This window comes from Pelophylax lessonae (assembly GCF_965119305.1).
Source record: "Pelophylax lessonae genome assembly, chromosome: 1".
In the NCBI taxonomy this organism is placed as follows: Eukaryota; Metazoa; Chordata; class Amphibia; order Anura; family Ranidae; genus Pelophylax; species Pelophylax lessonae.
In genome coordinates, this window is record NC_138768.1 from 791,008,152 (window position 1) to 791,028,997 (window position 20,846).

General features: G+C 41.6%; 1 protein-coding gene across 2 annotated transcripts in view; it reads left to right on the plus strand.

Annotated features, from left to right (window-relative positions):
- The window catches only part of SLC2A9 (solute carrier family 2 member 9), a 532,155-nt gene that overhangs the window by 238,240 nt on the left and 273,069 nt on the right, over positions 1 to 20,846 (plus strand). For both annotated transcript variants that reach the window (XM_082252420.1, XM_082252421.1), the window contains exon 9: positions 2,225 to 2,335. In XM_082252420.1, the coding sequence (XP_082108546.1) occupies positions 2,225 to 2,335 (111 nt within the window). The remainder of the gene's footprint in view (positions 1 to 2,224; positions 2,336 to 20,846) is intronic.

Sequence of the window (20,846 nt, forward strand, 5' to 3'; positions counted from 1 at the left end):
CTTGTGCTTTGTACATTGTAAGTGCAGCAAAAACTTCACATACGGTAACTCCTTCGATCTGCTGCTGCACCTACTCATCTTTCTTTCACTCTCCTGATGCTTTATTCAGCCACCAGGATTTTACTGTGACCCTCCCCAGCCACACATACTTAATTTTTCCTTTGTTCCTTCCCTGCTGCATTGTTTAGCCATGAAGGGTAAAGAGAAATACCCAGCACTTGCAACCCTCTCCAGCAGCACATACTCACCTTTTCCTTTGCTTCCCCACTGCATTGTTTAGCCAGGAAGAGTAAAGAGAAATACCAAGTACTCTTAGGGTCAGGGTGGCATTTGACCTAATCCCTTTACACCCATGAGACTACCCTGATGCTTGGTAACTGGCCAATAAGGCAACCAGTGCTCTTACATAGGGAAAAGAGATTCCTCCATCCACATCTACTTTGGTCCGGTCAGATAATCCCAGGTGCCAGTGAGAGACAGCTGCAAGGGGAAAGGAGGGAGCGCTCGACAACAACTGGGAATTCCGGGAGCCGTGATGTCATCCGTAGGCTCCCATGTCACAGCCATTATTAATGTTCCCTCCTATCCCCTGCAGCTTCCACTCACTGAAACAGGGGAGTCAGAGCTGCTGGATCATGTGATTGGACCAAAATGGAATTAAAAATGAAGGTAACTATACAGATCTTTTTTACATTGGTTAGGCAGGATAGGTAGCAGGAGGGGGGAGGGAACAATTTTAAAAATAGTTAGTATTAGGCTGGAATTCTACATTGGGATTAGTTTTGTGACTGATAATTAGCGATGGTCGACCTCTTGTGCTTATTAGACTGCACAGTCAAATTTTTTAGTCACTGCACTACTGCTTTAACCACTTGACCTCCGTAAAATTTACCCCCTTCATGACTATGCCATTTTTTGCAATACGGCACTACGTTACTTTATCTGACAATTATGTGGTCATGCGACACCGTACCCAAATAAAATTTGTGTAATTTTTCCCACAAATAGAGCTTTCTTTTGGTGATATTTGATCACCACTGCATTTTTTTATATTATGCACTATAAACAAAAAAGGACCAACAATTTTGAAAAAAAATATATATATATATTTTACTTTCTGCTATAAAACACATCCAATTAAAAAAAGTTTAAAAATCAAATTTCTTTATAAATTTAGGCCAAACTATGGGATATACGTATGGAAATGTTTTTTCTTTTCATACTAATAGCGGGAATGCGATATTGCGGCACACTGTCGTACACTAACTGACATTTTTGACACTTTGCAGGAACCAGTGACACTAATACAGTGATCAGTGCTAAAAATATGCACTTATCACTGTACTAATGACACTGGCTGGGAGAGGGTTAAATATCAAGGGCATTCAAAAGAATAACTGTGTGCCTAGCCAGTGTTTTTGTGTACACAGTGTTCACACTGTATACACAAATACACTGGCTAGTAAATCGATCTCTAGGAAATCGATCTCTTCCCCTAGTGAAAGCAGCTTATTTCTGTAGGGAAGAGATTGATTCTAGTCTCTGCTTAGCAGAGACGCAGGATCGGTCCCTTCGCCCCTCTTAGAACTGAGATGAGCCTTGTTTACATAGGCATAGCTCAGTTCTCCGTGTTTTACTAACAATCTGTGGGTGCTGGAGGACATTGAGACCCAGGGATCCGCAGATCGGCTTCTGCTGTGAATTATCATAGCAGAAGTGGCCAGCTGGCGGCGCACACGCCCCCTGCAGGTGGAAATGCTGGATCACGTATATATACATGATCCTGCACACAGCTGTCCCCCTGTAGCAGTAAAAGTGCTATAAGAGTGTCCGCAAGTGGTTAAATAGTTACGTTGTTGGTCAGGTTGAAAAAAAGTCCATCTGGCTCAACCAATTAAAAAAAAAAAAACAGTAATGAAAACCCAACCATACAATCCCATATACACAATCCTATACCTGCAGTTAATCCAGAGGAAGGCGAAAAAAACCCAGCAAAGCATGATACAATTAAATAGAGCCAAGACTTTAAAAATGGAATTTAACATATTGTCTATTTAACTTCACTTGGGACTAATTACAAATGTATTGCTTGCTTTTTATGGGAAAAAATGGAGGTTCCCTACTGTACGTATTTTTTTTTAAATAAAATAAAATGTAGTTTACTAAACTTTCTTCGTTTCTAACTTATTTTTTTTTTTTACCTGCCTACTTTATTTGATTCTAGATATGGTTCTACACCAACAGCATATTTGAGGCATCCGGTATTCAGCTCGATACAATTCCATATATTACCCTCTCCACGGGGGGCATAGAAGTTTTGGCTGCTGTTTTATCTGTAAGTAATATCAAACTCCCAAATGTCTACATGTTATTGCCAATCTTCTGGGGTTCTTCATAAAACAAAAATTGTAATTGCTTGACATCATAAAAGTATTAATGATCACTGGGATATTTACATGTTGTCTAGAGAACACTGAGAGGGCGTATAATGATGTAACTGTAATTTATTTTAAATATAATTAGAATTACCCAGATCTTTTGAGTCAAAGAAGAAATCTGAATTATCAAAACCATTTCTATGGAGTAGTTGCTAATTGTAGTGCTGTATATTTCAGAAAGAGACTGATTTTTGTCTCAGTTTCTAAGGTTTCACACTAGCCCATTCCCTGAAAAGCAATCCACAATGAATTGCTTTTGAAAGTACAGCTGAGCTAAGCAGCTAGTGTTAGACCTGTTTTTGCCCAATGACAATTTTCAATGGGACTAATGCAACTGCAAGTCAAAGTGCCCCATTGGCTTGAATGGCCGGGTTTGACAGGTGGTGCCATCTGTATACTTAAAATGCAGAGTTAAATTTGCCATGATGTAAAGCGTCATCTACTTCAGGCTGTATTGTAGACTTGTAAACCTCAGCTCAATCACCTAGTTTTACTCGTGTAAATGAGGTCTGAAGGTGAAAGGTTTCTTATTATGCAAATGTTTCAATCTTCTAAACTAGACCCCCTAGATGTATCCATTACTTAGCACAGATTCACTTTAGGGCAGGGCATGCACAAGTATCGGATTCATTCAGGGGTTTGTTTGCCACTGATTTAGCTCACCATTGCATCGTGATGATTGACAAATGAATCATAGAAAGGAAAGCTCCTACTGGTTTATACAAGCTGAAGGATTTGCGCTAATATTGCGGTCAATTAAGATAAGCAGGGTTCTTTTTTAATTCTACTGAGGTAGGTCTTTTTAATTTCTGCTTCCATAGGTCAGGACAAAGCAAAAGTTCATGAAAAGTCATTCTTATTTACTCTTTTGTACCATCTCCATTATGTCATTTTTATTTGTGAGTAGAACATAGTGTGGTCTGTGAACTTTTGCTGTGTCTCCTGGGGCATAATACGTTTATATCTATTTTTCACATAAAGGCATTGTGGCCTTTTGTCAAAACTGGATACATTTGTCATGATTAAGTTGCTACAACTCAGATATTAGAGCTTAGGGAATAAATTTATAGTGATTCATAGCCATCATGGTAGATAGTAAATGCAATAAATACAAAGGAGGACATGAAACTGAAGGCGAATAGTGCTCAAATACTTTCAGAGCTTATATAGCTTAACACATTGGGTACAATAAAATAAACATTCACCAGTAAACTATTTGTTAACATTCTTACCCCAGCTCTGGTAGTTTACAATTTTTAATGCTGATGGCTCCTGCTCTCTTAATGCTGCTTCCCTGAACTTTCAGCCTTAACATAAAGAGTTATCAGTGGACAGTGTGGCCTCAAGCCACTCTCTTAGTTTGGAGGAAGGAGGAGCAGAGAAGGTGCCTTGGCATCCTAGGCTATAAGGCTGTGTTTCTATTGATGCACACAGTTGTAGGCAGGTGCAGTTAGCTTGCCTGCTACTATATGGCTCTGTTGCAAGGGAAGATCATAAGCAGGTGTTGGCTTCCTTTTTAGAAAAACCCTTCAGTAAAGATGTAATGGGTGGAGATAGTGTCCCTATGCAAGTTAACATTCCCCAAACCAAGAGACTCGCTTGAGACTGACAAGTGGACTTGTACTGTCCACTTTTAACTATTTATGTGACAGCTAGAGACACAACTCTAGCCCTTGCATGCAAGGGTAACTTCATTGGATGCTACAAGAGAAAGGAAATAGGAAACCTAGGGCAATTTCATGGCTCTATGGAACATAGGCAAGGATTAAAAAATAAATTAGTGGCATTCTTAGTAAGTGATTAAATCAGCTGCTGAAATGTTTTACAACCGAGGGTTTAATATCACCAGTCCCATCACTCCTTGGCGAGCAGAAGGATAAGAAGTGGAAACAGACAGATTTCATCTTCCTAGGCTCCAAGATCACGGCAGACAGTGACTGTAGCCATGAAATTAAGAGATGCTTGCTTCTTGGGAGAAAAGCAATGGCAAACCTAGACAACATTATAAAAAGCAGAGACATCAACCTACCAACAAAGTGCCATATAGCCAAAGCTATGGTATTCCCAGTAGTAAACTATGACTGTGAAAGTGAAGTTTTCATGGATTGCACAATTTACATACCATCAGAGCAACAACATCCCAATTGGTCAGGAAATGTTTACTTGTATGGGCTGTGGGACTTTATGGGTGGTCATAGAGACTTACAGAGTAAGAGGAAAACAGAAAGTACTAATAGAGGCAAAATATATAAAAAATATAACTGTTTATTTAATACCAAAATATAGAAGCATCAATTAAATACACTTATTCACTATTTGTGTTAGCTAAACATTCGTTTCCAACCAGTTTCGCCGTGTCGGCTTCTTCAGGGAAGCGCAGAGCTTAATCTAACTGATAAAAAAAAACAGGAGTATTGTAAGTGCTATGAAAATGATTGTATACATACATAAAGTTGGTTGTTACAACAATATCATTCAAAGAGTTTTAATGCAGCAAATTGTATTCAAAACATGCAGAAGTGAACAAATAAATGCAGGTGTCCATACCTGTGGCATGGAACTCCAGAGTAACTGTTGGGTAATGTATGTGAGTCCACTTGTGAGGACCAATGGCATCAGCTGGATGTGCAGAAATGTTCCACCATATTGGGGATATTTTGCCAGCAAGTTAGAGAGTGACCCTTTTATCAGTAATATCCTTTTAAGTAAAATAAATCAACATAACCTCTAATGACACAGAGTATATTAACCATTGTCATTTGCTAATTTCACATTTCAAATATAGCCTATATAAGCTACTTACACATGTCACATAATAGCCCAACTCCGTAGACAACTACTTCCATTAATGACTGTCATGGAGTTTGATAATCACCAAGATAGGAGGAATATGGATCCCCTCGGTGCTCAGCAACCAAAAAATCTCTTGCCTCTCCTTAAACAATTCACCTCCCTATACAGCAGAGGAAACAAGAGTGAAAGGAAGGGGGCACCTGACTTGTAGAGAAAATCACATCCTGATCAGATGTCCTGTGAAGTTATATAATCTCGTTTTATTTTCAATCAGTCTGCGGATGTTTAAAAGTAGTTACCTGAAATGGTCAGCTGAGCGATCCGAAGAGCCCTGAGGTGCCATTTAAGTATCCCCCCACCCCACTGACATAGCACGTCTGTGCGGGATGCGGACGTAAGGTCGGAGAATCGTGCCTGCGCATTGGGGTGTCTCACTGCTGCTCTCACAATCCCTTCCTTCATGTCCTTCAAGCCCTCCCACAGGGGCGCGGTTAGCGGGTGTCCATGCCTTCCCGTGAGAAAGGGGAGGAGAGGAGTTACATAGTTACATAGTTAGTGAGGTTGAAAAAAGACATCAGTCCATCCAGTTCAACCTATGATGTGTGTGTGTGTTTGCTTTAACCGTACATTGTATACCCCTGTATGTTGTGGTCTTTAAGGTGTCCATCTAATAGTTTTTTGAAACTATCAATGCTCCCTGCTGATACGACTGCTTGTGGAAGAGAATTCCACATCCTTACCGTTCTTACAGTGAAGAACCCCTTACGCACTTTAAGGTTAAACCGCCTTTCCTCAAGTTTTAGTGAGTGGCCACGTGTCTTATTGTATCTCCTTTCTCTGAATAGTTTGTACCTTATGCTCGGGTCACCAGTACAGTATTTGTACATTGATATCATATCCCCCCTCAATCGTCTTTTCTCCAGAGAGAAAAGGTTCAGTGCTTGTAGTCTTTCCTCATAGCTGATGTCCTCCATTCCCCTAATTATTTTTGTTGCCCTTCTCTGGACTTTCTCCAATTCCAGCACATCCAAGGAGTTGTGGAAGAAGGGTCAGATCATGGGAGCCGGTGTAATGTTAAAAAACCCTACCTCATGAAAATTCCTTACCCTCAACACTTACTGTGCATGTACGTCATGCATCAGCTGAGCCGCTTCCCAGTGCTCATGCTCAGGCAGTAAATGATCGGCTCACACCGAAAGTAACAAGGGTAGGGAATTTTCATGGGGTAAGGTTTTTTTAAACGTTACAACGGCTTCCCGTGAAAATACCCTACCCTCGTTCCCCGGTGGGTGGAGGAAAATGTAAAAGTGTCTTCTAATGGAGGAAAATGTAAAATATATAAATATATTTTTTTTATCATTCCATTTCGATGAATATATATATATTTTCTTCCGTTTAGAGACACTTTGTAAATTGTCTGGACCCGCCGGGGAACGAGGGTAGGGTATTTTCCCGGGAAGCCGCCGCTTTAAGGAGTGGAAAGGAGGGTAGGGTTTTTTCACGGAAGCCGAGATCATTTACTGTGCGCGCATGCGCACTGGGAAGCGGCTCAGCTGATGCCTGATGTACCCTTACCGGAAGTGACGAGGGTAGGGAATTTTCATGGGTAGGGTTTTTTCACGGAACACCTACCGGTATACATCTGCACCATCCAGGCTCCACCCCCTAATGGGGAGCACCCAGGTTGCCCCAGTTAAAGCACTGATCGGTCAAAAGACAGGCAGTGCTCGTTGCTGGAGCTACGCCACATGCCTCGGGCGTCCCTACGGGGACCCCAAGTTAAGTAGATCATCCTCATTGGCCGATGCCCGGTTCCCCAAAATAGACACTACAAATGTATGATGCAAATAAAATAATTTACAGCAATGTGAAAACATAAGTCTCTGCACGGTATTGAATACAACTGCACTGATCAAGACACATCATCTCACAACAGTGGGGTACATTTACATATTATATAAAGCTTACCAACACAGCATACAAAGAGTTAAGAGTCAAGAATGATTGAATAAATTAACTGTTTGTATCCAGTATCAAAAAATATCCACACAAGTATGTACAAAAAAAACACAAAAACAAAAACTTCTATAACATAGGACAAATTGAGGTCAGTAATGAAGCTGATCTCTTGCCGGGAAGGGAAAGTGGGAAGAACACGGACAGGGAGAAAAGTAAGAGAAAAAAAAAAGGGACACAGAGAAGCAGTCAAGTAGATGGCAGGTACATGTCTACTTATGAGTGTATCAGTTTTTTTGTTTTTGATCAGAGATACATGATCTCTGATTCTTTTGAAGAAATTGTGTTTCGTTTTTCCTATATAAAATGCGTTGCACTTGCATTTTATAATGTATACCACACCTATCATCTGGCAGGTGGTTCTGTATTTGGGTGTCCATATAGAATTATTGGGAAGTGAAATCTCCCTACCCATCATGATTAGTGTTGAGCGAACACGGACTGTATTATTCGGGTCCATACCGGATAATTGGATTTTTGTTACCCTTGCACGGACCCGAAAACTTTACTGTATTTTCGGGTTTAAAATTCGGTAATTTTATTTCCTGCTTTGTATGTAATGGCACGCTTTTAATGGTGGGCTTTCAACAGCCAATCAACAAGCGTTTAACTGGTGTGCGCCATCACAGCCATGCCTACTAATGTATTAGTAGCTGTGATTGGTCAGCTGAAGCATGTGACCCAGGTCTTTATAAGCTTGAGAGACACAGCGCGGTGCGTCAGTCTGCTGTAGTGTAGGGAGAGAGCACACAGAACGGTGCTGGTTGCTGCTGATTAGGGACAGACAGAGTAAAACAACCTTGTGCTGAAAAGAATGCAGGGAGAGGTCGGAATGTAGGCAGGGAAAGATATTTGAGCATTTTAGGGACAGGCTGGAGAGATTAGGCAGGGAGAGATTAGGAGACACAGGACAGAGCAATCATCCGTTAGCGATCTACATCAATTTTGCTGTGTGGGGGTGGGGGGTGGTGCAGTGAACAATCTTTTTGCCCTCACTTGAGCCCACTGAGGAGGAGGAGGAGGAGGGAGAAAAAAATATATTTTTATCAGTCTGTTGTGTGCAGCTTTCAGCTATATTTTACTACAGAGCGCTGTTCTAATCTGCTATTTAAAAATTACTAATTTAAAGGGGAATTTTTTTTAAGAGCACTTGCCATGCTCTTAACTACATTTTGCTGCCATTTGCAGCACTCTAGCCTTTTCTATTTGTTTTTTAGAGCCATTTTAGTGCCTGAAAGTTCGGGTCCCCATTGACTTCAATGGGGTTCGGTGTCCGGGTAAAGTTCGAAAAAAGTCCGGGACACGGACCCGGACTTTTTTTTCAAGTTCGGCCGAACCCGCCGAACACGGACATCCAGGTATCCGCTCAACTCTAGTCATGATCAGAGGGCAAAAGTTACATTTTCCACATGGGAACCATCCCATTGGTGGGGTCTTATTTGGAACATCCATTGAATGGTGGCTCCTCACTAGGCTGTCCCTGAGTGACTTTGAATGTTTGTATGTTATTTCAGGGTAAGATTTGGTGTACTTTTGAATCTCTTGGTCCGAAGTCAAGAAATACCAGCATTTTTTGTAGATAGTTTTAGCCTTCTGGTGTTGCCTATTGTAACTAGTTATAATTCTGGTTGTGGTGGGTTGCGTGTTTTTCTTAGGTTTATAGATGAGTGACATCCTCTACTGGGCTTTAGCCCTGTAAAAAGCTTTTTTCAAACTGGTTTTACTATAGCCTCTGTCCAGAAGTTGTTTTTGTAAGGCAGAGGACTCTCTATAGAAGTCTATGTCCATAGTGCAATTGCGCCTAGGTCTCAAGAATTAGCTATATGGGATACTTGTAATTAACGGTTCTGGATGTGAACTCATGGCATGCAAGACCGTATTTCCTGCTGATGGCTTCCTATATAAGGTGGAACAGAGGAGGCCATCTTCATCAATAAAGATCTCTATGTCGAGAAACGGTGATAATCGTCTTTGTTGGTGATAATTGAATGTAAATTTTAAATTGCATGTGTTATGTTCCAAATTCCTTAAGTAGGATATAAGGTCATTTTTTGATCCTGCCCAAATCATGAAAATGTCATCTATATATCGATGCCAAGATATCAGGTTATTGAGTGCCTTCATTTGTGTATTGTCCGAAAACATTTCAGGCTCCCATCCCCCCAGGTACAGGTTCGCATACGAAGGAGCACACCTGGCTCCCATAGGGACCCCCTGCACCTGGAGGAAATGGGAGCATTTGTACATAAATACATTGTGTGTGAGAACAAATTCTAAAATTTTAATAATGATTTGGTATATTTCCATGCTTCATGGCCTCGTTCCCTTAGTTGTTCCCCTATAACTTGTATACCCCATTTATGAGGGATACAGTTATAAAGGGCTTCAATGTCAATGGCTACAAGCCAGGCATCGCCTGGAACTTGGAAGCCATCGATAGTTTTTAGAAGTTCGAAGGTGTCTTTGACATAGGAAGGCAGGGACTTCACGTGCGGGTACAGGTACTCGTCAACCATGCAGCTCACATTTTCTGCTAGTGAGCCGCACCCAGATATTATTGTAATGTGATGTTCTTGTGAATTTTTGGTAGTGCATAGAACGTCTGGGTGTAATGTTCCGGTACCTTTGGTACCCTAAATTACACTTTCCACAAGTGTATGCGCCCCACCATTTACTTTTGGAAAGGTGCGCATACACCTTTAAGACTGGAGCTGTCATCACTCAGCGCCGGACTAGATGGCTATTTAAGGCGTCGGTTCTCACTCACATGTGTTCGTTCAAACACCCTTACCTGGATGCTAACCTTGCTTGAAGCTTCCATGCTTGCAAGCTTACTTCGCTGACGGAACCTCGCTGCGCTGATCCCTGTATCCCGCTACTGGATCATCCGCCTCTCCTGAACCACCCTTCGGCTGTATCGCTAATAGTGCTAAGTACCCCGCAGGGGAATTCTCTATAAACTTATACTAAGCTTACACTATCTAGCTCTGCATAGTAAAGACTGTTTATCACATCTGCATAACTAGATTGCTAGCTCTTGAGACTACTGCTACTTTTCTGCACTGGGTTGATCTCTTTTGTATGTCCACCTGCTATTCTATCATCTGCTATCATACAACATTGCTAAACCTTCCTGCATCCATCTGCTACTGTCTCACCTTCAAGTGTCTATCACCTACCACCTCCACTCAACCTATCCCTCAACCTTCATCATTGTGTTACCACATACATAAAGTCACTCTAGGAACCAGCTTGCTAATTGTGTGTATTTACTGGCTGAAATAAGACCTTCCACACATGATGAGTCATTGAGGTTGGGAATGGTATCTCAGCATATCTCTTACATGACTGCTGACGTGGAACTATTTCTGCAGCTGAAAATCCACACCATATAAGAAACGCAGAAGCGTTACACTGGGTTCTTGGATTAGGATTGTCCAAATACCTCAGAGTTTCAGCATTGATTATACCCTGTTGGAAGGCCAATGTTATGATCTGTTTGAATTGGGAAATACTTAATTGTACAAAAGAGATCCGTACAGGTCTGTACCATTCCTTGTTCCGGATGATATCATAGCACATTTTTTCATAGTCAGAAACATTCATGATGACCAAATTCCCACCCTTATCTGAAAGTCTTATGACAAGCTCACAATTGTTTTCTAAAGATTTGATTGCTTGTCTTGGTGTTTTTTTAACAGCGTTGGTTACTTGGATTACAAATGCCCAAATATTGGGATTACCTTGTAGAACCTGAAATTATTTGGATTTGGGTTTATACATTTTCGGTGAAGTATAGGCAGGAGCATCAAACGGGGAGCACTTCAGGGAGAGAATGCCTAATGTCTCAGGCCCGGACTGGTCCCCGGGGCGACTCTCCTCCCATAGCTCCATAGCTCCATGAGGTCCCGGAGGGCTCGTAAGTACTCCAAGATGGTGTTTTGCAAAAGTGAATTATCAAATGTAGGGCTATCTAGTTCATTGTGACCTTTGTCACAGAGAACCTTGTACATAAGCCGTCTGGCAAATAAATGTAAATATTTCACAAATTCAAACTTGTCGGCCTCTTGGTCCAGGCAGAAGGTGAGGCCGAGTTTGAGTACCTCGGCCTCACTTTCTGATAACCTGTAGGTCGACAAATTTATAATTGCATAGTGTTCCCGATCCACCTTGTTTGGGGGATTGGTCAAAACTACTTTGGGGGCTGACTAAGTGACTTTGCAGATGTGTGGATTGTAATTGGTGCTTTATTTATATCCAATTTACTGTTCATACAAAAAATGGGTGCTGTACGTACGTCCAGCTGATTGCTGGAGGCACTAGCACCAAGTTGTTGTTCATTTAAATTGCTTGAAGCGGTCGATTGTGAGAGTGCAGAATTGTGCATAAATACGGGAGATAAATTAATCTGTGAACCCATAAAGGTGTGCGATACAGTACGATTATACTTACGATTTGGCCATGCCGATTTATTCTTATCAAAAGTGTGCGTTTTCTTGGAGTGTTCAGGTAAGGAATTCTCCCCCTCTTTTTTGACTGTGGAAGTTGTACCATTAGAAAGGTTGAATGCCGAAGAATTGATACTTTTGAACTATGTTGTTTGAGAAGACTCTTCTTGGACAGCAAGAAAATCAAACCAGTCAATCCTGAAGGAAGCCAACCTTGAATATTTACTGGAAGTACAGATCCTGAAGCTGAAACTCAAATACTTTGGCCACCTAATGCGAAGAGAGGACTCATTGGAAAAGACCCTGATGCTGGGAAACATGGAGGGAAAAAGGAGAAGAAGAAGACAGACAAAAAGATGGATAGATCATCGAAACAATGAACGTGAAGTTAAGCAAGATTCGGGAGGCAGTGAAGGACAGAAAAGCCTGTAGCGCTTTTATGCATGAGGTCACGAATAGTCGGACATGACTAAATGACTGAACAACAACAACAACGTCAGCGTAGTGTATTTAGAATTGATGTGTCCAATTGCAGTAGAAGTGTTAGGTACCTGTTAGGTAAAGTCCGAAGTGGAGCTTGATTGCTGAGGATTCAGGCGAAAACGTAGTCAGAGATCATGTTGGCAACAGATCGGGCAAAGCGGTATCCAAACGTAATCCAAAGAATGGTCAGGCAGGCAGAAGTCATACACAAGCTGGCGGTGAAGTACAGATTCGGCAGGCTGAAGAGGGGTCAAGAATACAGGCAAAAGTTCATACACGATAGTCAGTAAAAGAGCCAACAGCACACCCAGGAAGATATTCCAAAACAAACAGGCATTGAGAAACAGGAAGTGCTGCTATTTAAATGCTGGATAAATTGTACATTGTTCACAGCTGGTTAAATTGTACATTGTTCGCAGCTGGGAGCAGGTGGAGCTAGTCAGTCCAAAAGTAAAACATCAGGCCGGAAAATCACTGCCAAAACTCCAGGGCTTCTTTGTGGCACAACAGATAAGGCTGCAAGCTACAAAACAGGGAACCTCCCGGTTCAAGGATACCCAGGTACATGACAATAAGCTATATATGAAATAAAATATTTTAGTTTTGCGCAGTTGTTGACAAGTTATATCACAAGCTGGTTTCCTATATGTCTTGCAGCTTCCATTGAAAAGATATTTCTTGTTCTGGTGAACTGCTGCTGGCAATACAGAGTCAAATATCAGAGTCATGTTTCTCCCAAAAACTTTTTATAATATAGAATAAAAATCAAATCTGGATTTGCAGCCGCACGTTTATTATCACCTTGTAGGGGATGCACACGTCTTAAATTTGGATTTGCCTAAAACTGCAGGAGGATAGTGGGTTATTCAACCCTACCTTAATATACAACCAAAAAAAAATACCAGTTTTAAAAAATAAGTTTATAGCACCCGCTCCTCAACAAAATAGGCAGGATCACAAATTAACTCTAAAAAACTAAAGCTACACGTTACTGGTTTACAACCATCAGCCTAAATGCCTTTGCCAATTTTAAGCCTACAGGAATCGAGTTGAAATCTCACTAATGGAACCCCAGATAATAATATTACCGGACAAGGATTCTAATCCTTTTTTCACCGTATCTAAAACTAAAAAAAATTTCTGAACATTAAAATTATATTAGACCCTTAGTTTTTTTGAGCACTTTCAACAGCTGATTTAATCACTTACTGAGTATGTAACTTCTGTATCTTTAATACTTTCGGCTATAAAGATCCATACTGGGATGATGCCTGTAGGTGCAGGCATCATCCCGGTATAGCTACTGAAACCAGAGGGCGTCCGTGGACGTCCTATGGGCGGCATGTAGTTAAACAACGGTTTACAATATTACTGCAATGCATATACTTTGTGTGCAGGATGCCAGGGATGGGTCCTGGGCAGCATTTATATTTCTCCATTATTTGGGTTGTGGTCTCTTTAGTGGGATGATTTCAATGTAATGTAGAGAATTCTGGGGTTCTCACTCATGCAGGATGATTGGTTATGGGTTAATCAAACTGGACTGGTTTTCAGTACTCTCTGGATTGCTAAATCCTTATTAGGGACCTGGAATTTTGGAGGTCCTTCCAAACCTCCAAACCCGGATCACAGGAACTTTGTTCCTGAAAGGGTTAACCTAGGAACCCCCCAAAACCCCCGTGTGGGACCAGTATAGTGGCAGTGAGCCATTTTCTTGTTTTCCATTATAACAGATTTATTAACTATTTTGTGTTTTTTGCTGAAGTAAGTTGTTTTATTTTCTGGATTGTTTACAAGTTCAATAAAGACTGTCACTTTTAAAAGTGGTTGTTACACAACACAATTTACTAGGTGTCACTGTTCATTTACCACATCTGCCTTAGAAGTAAGGGATGCAAAAAACATGCACTAGGCAGGCGTGAGACAGCTTGTTACTGGTTTGTAATGCAGATAAACAAAAATCCAGCACAGTACAGCAATACAAATGGCTTTTGAATTAACACTATAGCCTACCTACCACAGAGATTCCCTACCTCACCATGGGTTAGTGGAACAATGCAGAGAGTCTTCTGACGATGGAGTCCTTACTGTATGTCAGAGTACTCAATTAGATATATAAGATGGTGGCCAGAGGTATCTCTTCAAGGAGGACTTTAGTTCTGGTCCTGAACAGTCCCTCATTGGCTGGCAAAATGATAGCACAGTCTCTTCCCCCTGATTGCAGACAGCATCTCTCAGCACAGAAGCCTGAAGCCTGGTCTGTACACACAGTACGGCATGCGATTCAGGTACATTACACCTCTCCTAGCAGAATAGATCCTCTAGCAGCAGCATGTGGTCAGCAGCTCACAACAACAAACAGCCATGTACACAGGAAAACACAACCAAAACAAAGTGCAGGGAACACAGCACTGGATGTACACAGACTCCCTGGCTAAACATTCTATTGACGCACACAGCACAAAGCACAGTTCAGATTGCAGGCTATGTAGTAGCAGCCATAGAAAGCCCTCTGTCCTATTCCCTATTTCCAACACCCTCCCCGGGCATAAAATGGACTGGCCATTTTATGAGGTCAGGCACTGATGTAGACTAGAAGGCCTGGCTCGCAGTCTCCACTCAATTTCATTCCAAAGGTGTTCTATCAGGTTGAGATCAGGACTCTGTGCAGGCCAGTCAAGTTCCTCTACCCCAAACTCCCTCATTCATGTCTTTATGGACCTTGCTTTGTGCACTGGTCCAAATAATTTGGTGGAGGGGGGAATATGGTGTTGAGTTGTTTTTCAGGGGTTGGGCTTTGACCCTTAGTTCCAGTGAAGGGAAGTTTGGAGTGGAGGAACATGACTGGCCTGCACAGAGTCCTGTCCTCAAACTGATAGAACACCTTTGGGATGAATTAGAGCAGAGACTGCAAGCCAGGCATTCTCATCCAACATCAGTGCCTGACATCACAAATGCGCTTCTGGAAGAATGGTCAAACATTTCCATAGACACACTCCTAAACCTTCTGGACAACCTTCCCAGAAGAGTTGAAGCTGTTATAGCTGCAAAGGGTGGGCCAACTCAATATTGAACCCAACGGACTAAGACTGGGATACTATTAAAGTTCATGTGCGTGTAAAGGCAGGGGTCCCAATACTTTTTACAATGTAGTTGTAGCTGGGAGTGGACTACTGTTACCTGACACTGCAGACTTATTCTCTGCTCCCTCAGATTGTCTCCTGCTCCCCTAGTGTTGGTCTTGGATTTCATGCTCAATACTCCTAAGACTGGAAGAAAGGCTTTGTTGGAACTGTAGTCTTCTGGAAAGATATTACTGCACTGCTGAACTGTATATGAAGTACACCTCCCAGCAGGCCATTTGCTCCAGGGGAGAATTGTGGGAGAGACTATAAAGGGATCTGCTGACCAGGCCCATGCTCTCTTGCTTGCCAGGCTCTATCGTGTGTGCATCGGTCCGCTTCAGAGAGAGAGGACTGCAGCATACTGCACTCCACCCAGGTGTCTGCTGACTCAGCCCAGGCAGGATGGACGGCACTTGCTACATCGCAGACATTCCTGCATCACCGGTGATCATATCATAGTCAGTGGGACTCACTGAATTAGAAGAGCACAGCCATCTCAGTGTCTCACAGCGTGGAGAGAGCTGACTTTACTTGTTCTTCCAGGAGTTAAAAAAGAGTCATCAGGATTGGTGAGCGAGCACCATCAGTTATCATTTGCAACAACATCTCTTGAACACTGTATACAGACACCCTACATTTGGACCATTTATTTTGGATCATCATTAATTAAAACCAGCTACCTTGCATTGCTTGTCTCACACTGTTCTACACTTGTACATCATTTGTTCTTTGAGCTCCAACTGCTGGTGAAGATAATAGCAAGGCCTTGCATTCTGAACATTGCTATTTTGTTGCTCACTACTGGTATCTAGATTGCCTCATCTCTCATTAGGATACAGATACTATAGGCCAGCCTGAGGCTCCCCTTTAGTAGGAGTATTTCATATAGCAATTCATAGCTTAATGAGAGATTCATTCACTTACTGTCAGATACTGTGTACATTGGTGTTATTTATTTGTTACTATAATTGGTTACTTAAGAGCCGGTTCACATTAGCGCGACTTGTCAGGCGACTTGTCAGCCTGACAAGTCGCGCTCCCTCACGGTCCATTGACCACTACAGGACCCGTTCTAATAGGAGCGACACAAGTCTCTCCGACTTAGAAAAAGGGTCCTGTACTATTTCGGGGCGACCTCGGAGCGACTTGCATAGACTTCCATTATGTGAAGTCCCTGCAAGTCGCTCCGAAGTCGTGGTGCAATGTAATGCACAAGTCGCCCCCGAAGTAGTAAGGAGTCGTGTCGCGCTAATGTGAACCGGCTCTAACTGTTCTATTTTATTATTTATTATTTTTTATTATATTATTATTATTTATTATTTTATTTATTGTAATGTTTCAAATGAGCCCTGGCTGTTTACCTAGGGACTAGTTGATAAATACCTCCTTTAAGCCTTCCTTTTGAGTAAAGTAAATTTAAAGAGTTAAAACAGATCTGCATTGTGTCAGTGTGTCATTTAAAGGTATACACCACATATCTGAACCTAGAGTGTGAGGAGGGCTGGACAGTTCACAGGGTCAAAGCAGCACAGAAGAACATACAACTACAAACTTTAGATAATTTTATCCACATAGAGAGGATATGTGTGTTGCCTTCATCCCTATACTATTGATGCATATGAAAAAAAACCCTCGTAAGTTGGGACTTTATGGAAACAAATTAGAAACTAATTTTTCAAAATATACTATGTAAATGTAAAAAATCCATGTCTGTATTCAAAACATATCCATGTTATACAGTTAAACAGATCAATCCTTCGATTTTTAAAACAGATGCATTTGAATACATGTAGTGAACAATAGTTCTACATCATATGTTGGGCTACTTATGAGTGGTACATTGTTCTAACGCGTTTAGAAAAACATATATATATATATATATATATATATATATATATATATATATATATATATATATATATATATATATTCATCAGGGACTTGATATGCCACCTGAAAAGCACAACAAACAATAAGCTACAACGTTTCCAAAAAATGAAAAACAGTGATACATGGAAATAAATCCCATATAAGTACATAATTTCATACATGCATGTGAAGCAGTGTGTACACAGAGTATACTGGAGACCTCCCACACATACCTGTGAGCCCCTGCCCAGACACAGCCAAAGCCCCACCGCCTAATGATGCAAGAGCTAAGAAAAATTATATGGGAGGAGCCTCCTCTCAAAGAAGTCTCTGCCTAAAAAATATATATATATATATATATATATACACATATATTAATACACATGCATATATATCTGTAATGCACATTCAAAAATATCAATATATGTTGCACAGGTACTGTCCATAATTCAAAAAGCTCCTACTTATCTTACCTCTCTAGGCAAGAGCCATAGCTAACCCAAAGATAAGGGGAGCGAAGCCTGATCCTGAGAATTTTTGTAAATACATCTGGGTCTGTGTATACTCCCTATGCAGATATATATGCATGTGTATTAATATATGTGTATATATATATTTTTTAGGCAAAGACTTCTTTGAGAGGAGGCTCCTCCCGTATCATTTTTCTTGGCTCTTGCATCATTAGGCGGTGGGGCTTTGGCTGTGTTTGGGCAGGGGCTCACAGGTATGTGTGGGAGGTCTCCAGGATACTCTGTGTACACACTGCTTCACATGCATATATGAAATGATGTAGTTTATATGGGATTTGTTTCCATTTATCACTGTTTTTAATTTTTTTTGGAAACTTTGTAGCTAATTGTTTGTTGTGCTTTTCAGGAGTGGCATATCAAGTTACATAGTTACATAGTAGGTGAGGTTGAATAAAGACAATAGTCCATCCAGTTCAACCTGTGTAGGTGTGTGTGACTGTAATCATCTAACATAGCCCTCAATCTCCTGATCCTTGAGATGTAAGTCTAAAGCCCCGTACACACGTACCGATGGTCGGCATACAAATGTTCCTCTTTTCTCCCCGGGATGTCGGTGTCTGTTGAAAAGTGCAAAGACAGCACAAGGACAGCACAAGAATTTTGTCTGCAGACTTCAGCTGACTGCAGAAGTGATGTCATGTAATGGTTAACTTTCCCTGTGTTTTTAATTTTCTGAGCATGCCCAGTCTTGCAAATCTGCGGTCTGTCGGCCGAATTCTGTACTGACAGGCGAACAATCGTCCGTTCTGGTGTCTGCAGACAAAAATTTTCATGTTTGCACGAAAGACTTTTGTTCGCGGATTGTGTGCAGACATCTGTCGGAGGCACCATACTAACACGCGTACAATCGGCAGATCTTTCGTCCGCCGACGTTTGTATGCCGACGATCGGTACGTGTGTACGGGCCTTAAGAGTCTTTTGAAAGTCACCATACTACCCGCAGAAACCACCTCTTGTGGTAGACAATTCCACAATCTTGTAGCCCTAACAGTAAAGAACCCCCCACGTTGCCTGAGGTTAAAACGCTTCTCCTCTAATCGCATTGTATGTCCTCGAGTCCTCATGCAATTCCTTCGAATGAACAGCTTTTCTTCTAAGCTGAGATCCCCATTAAGATATTTATAAATTGCTATCATGTCCCCTCTCAGACGTCTTTTCTCCAGGGAAAATAAATCGAGCGATTGCAGCCGCTCTTCATAGGTAAGGTCCTCCAACCCCCTAATCAGTTTAGTTGCCCTTCTCTGGACTTTCTCCAGCTCCAACACATCCCTCCTGAGGACTGGCGACCAGAACTGGACAGAATACTCCAGATGCGGTCGGACCAGAGTTTTATAAAGTGGAAGGATTATAGTCTTATCTCTGGAATACATCCCTTTCTTTATGCATGCTAATATTCTGTTGGCTTTGGAAGCTGCCGCTTGGCATTGCATGCTGTTTCCTAATCTATCATCAACTAAGACTCCCAGATCTTTCTCCATTTTTGATTCCCCCAAGGGTTCCCCTCCTAACGTGTATTGTGTTTTTATGTTATTGGTCCCCAAGTGCAAAACCTTACACTTCTCCACATTAAACCTCATTTGCCATGTCGTTGCCCACTCCGTAATTTTGTCCAGGTCATTCTGTAGGATATCTGCTTCATGCTGTGCAGTTATTGCCCTGGCCAATTTTGTGTCATCTGCAAAAACTGATAACGAACTACTGATCCCTTCCTCAATGCTGTTTATGAATAAATTGAACAAGGTTGGTTCCAGGACTGAGCCCTGGGGCACCCCGCTTACTACCTCAGACCAGTCTGAGTATGCGCTGTTTATTACTACCCTTTGGACACGGCCTTTTAGCCAATTCCGTATCCAAGAGCAAACCCTGCTGTCGATACCTGCAGACCTTATTTTATAAATTAAGCGCTTGTGGGGAACTGTATCAAACGCCTTAGCGAAATCCAAGTACACCACATCCACTGGTCTCCCCCTATCTAGCTCACAGCTCACTTCCTCGTAGAATGCTAAGAGATTGGTTTGACAAGAACGCCCATTTGTAAACCCGTGCTGGTTACTACTGATGATGTTGTTGTCTTTAGCATACTCTACGATATAGTCCCTTATCATCCCCTCCAAAAGTTTACATATTATTGATGTCAGACTGACAGGCCTATAATTTCCCGGGATATGTCTCTGGCCCTTTTTGAATATCGGAATCACGTTAGCCTTCCTCCAATCCCCTGGTACATCTCCTGTCCTAATACTGTCAGCAAAGATCAGGAACAGTGGTCTAGATATAACCATACTGAGTTCCTTGAGCACTCTCGGATGTACGCCATCCGGGCCTGGTGATTTGTTTGTGTTAAGTTTATCCAGTCTTTCCCTGATTTCCCCCTCTGTTAGCCATAGTGGCAAGTCCTGTGTATTACTACTAACCATACAGTCATGGTCAGTGTACCCTTCCTTTTCCTGCGTAAAGACTGACGAGAAAAAAGAATTCAGCACGGTTGCTTTTTCAGTGTCCTCTGTAACCATCCTCCCATCATCGTTAATTATGTGTGCAATATGCTCTGCCCTAGTTTTTTTGCTGTTGATATATTTAAAGAATTTCTTTGGGTTTTTTTTACTATCCTCCGCTATTTGTCTCTCAAAGTTGATTTTAGCCATCTTGATTTCGTGTTTACACTTCTTATTTTCCTCCTTGTATTGCTGGAAGGCCGATACTGTGCCCTCTGATTTATATTTCTTGAAGGCCAATTTTTTTCCCCTAATAAGTTTTTTAACGCTACGGTTTAGCCAGCCAGGTTTGGCTTTGTCTCTTCTAAATTTATTCCCCATAGGAATGCACTGCAAGATGCCTTTGCTTAATATTGTTCTAAAGCATTCCCATTTTTCCTCTGTGGTCAGTGATCCCAGGGTTTGGTCCCAGTTTACCCTTTCCATCAATGAGTACAATTTTGGAAAGTCTGCCCTTCTGAAGTTTAGGGTTCTTATGTTCCCCACTTGCCTTTTTATATTGTTATTTATACTAAATGTGATCATCCTGTGATCGCTAGAGCCCAGGTTGTCCTGGACTCCTACCTCCGAGATTATGTCTGGGTCATTAGTGATCAATAGATCCAGGATAGCATTCTCTCTAGTAGGGGAATCCACCAACTGTGACATG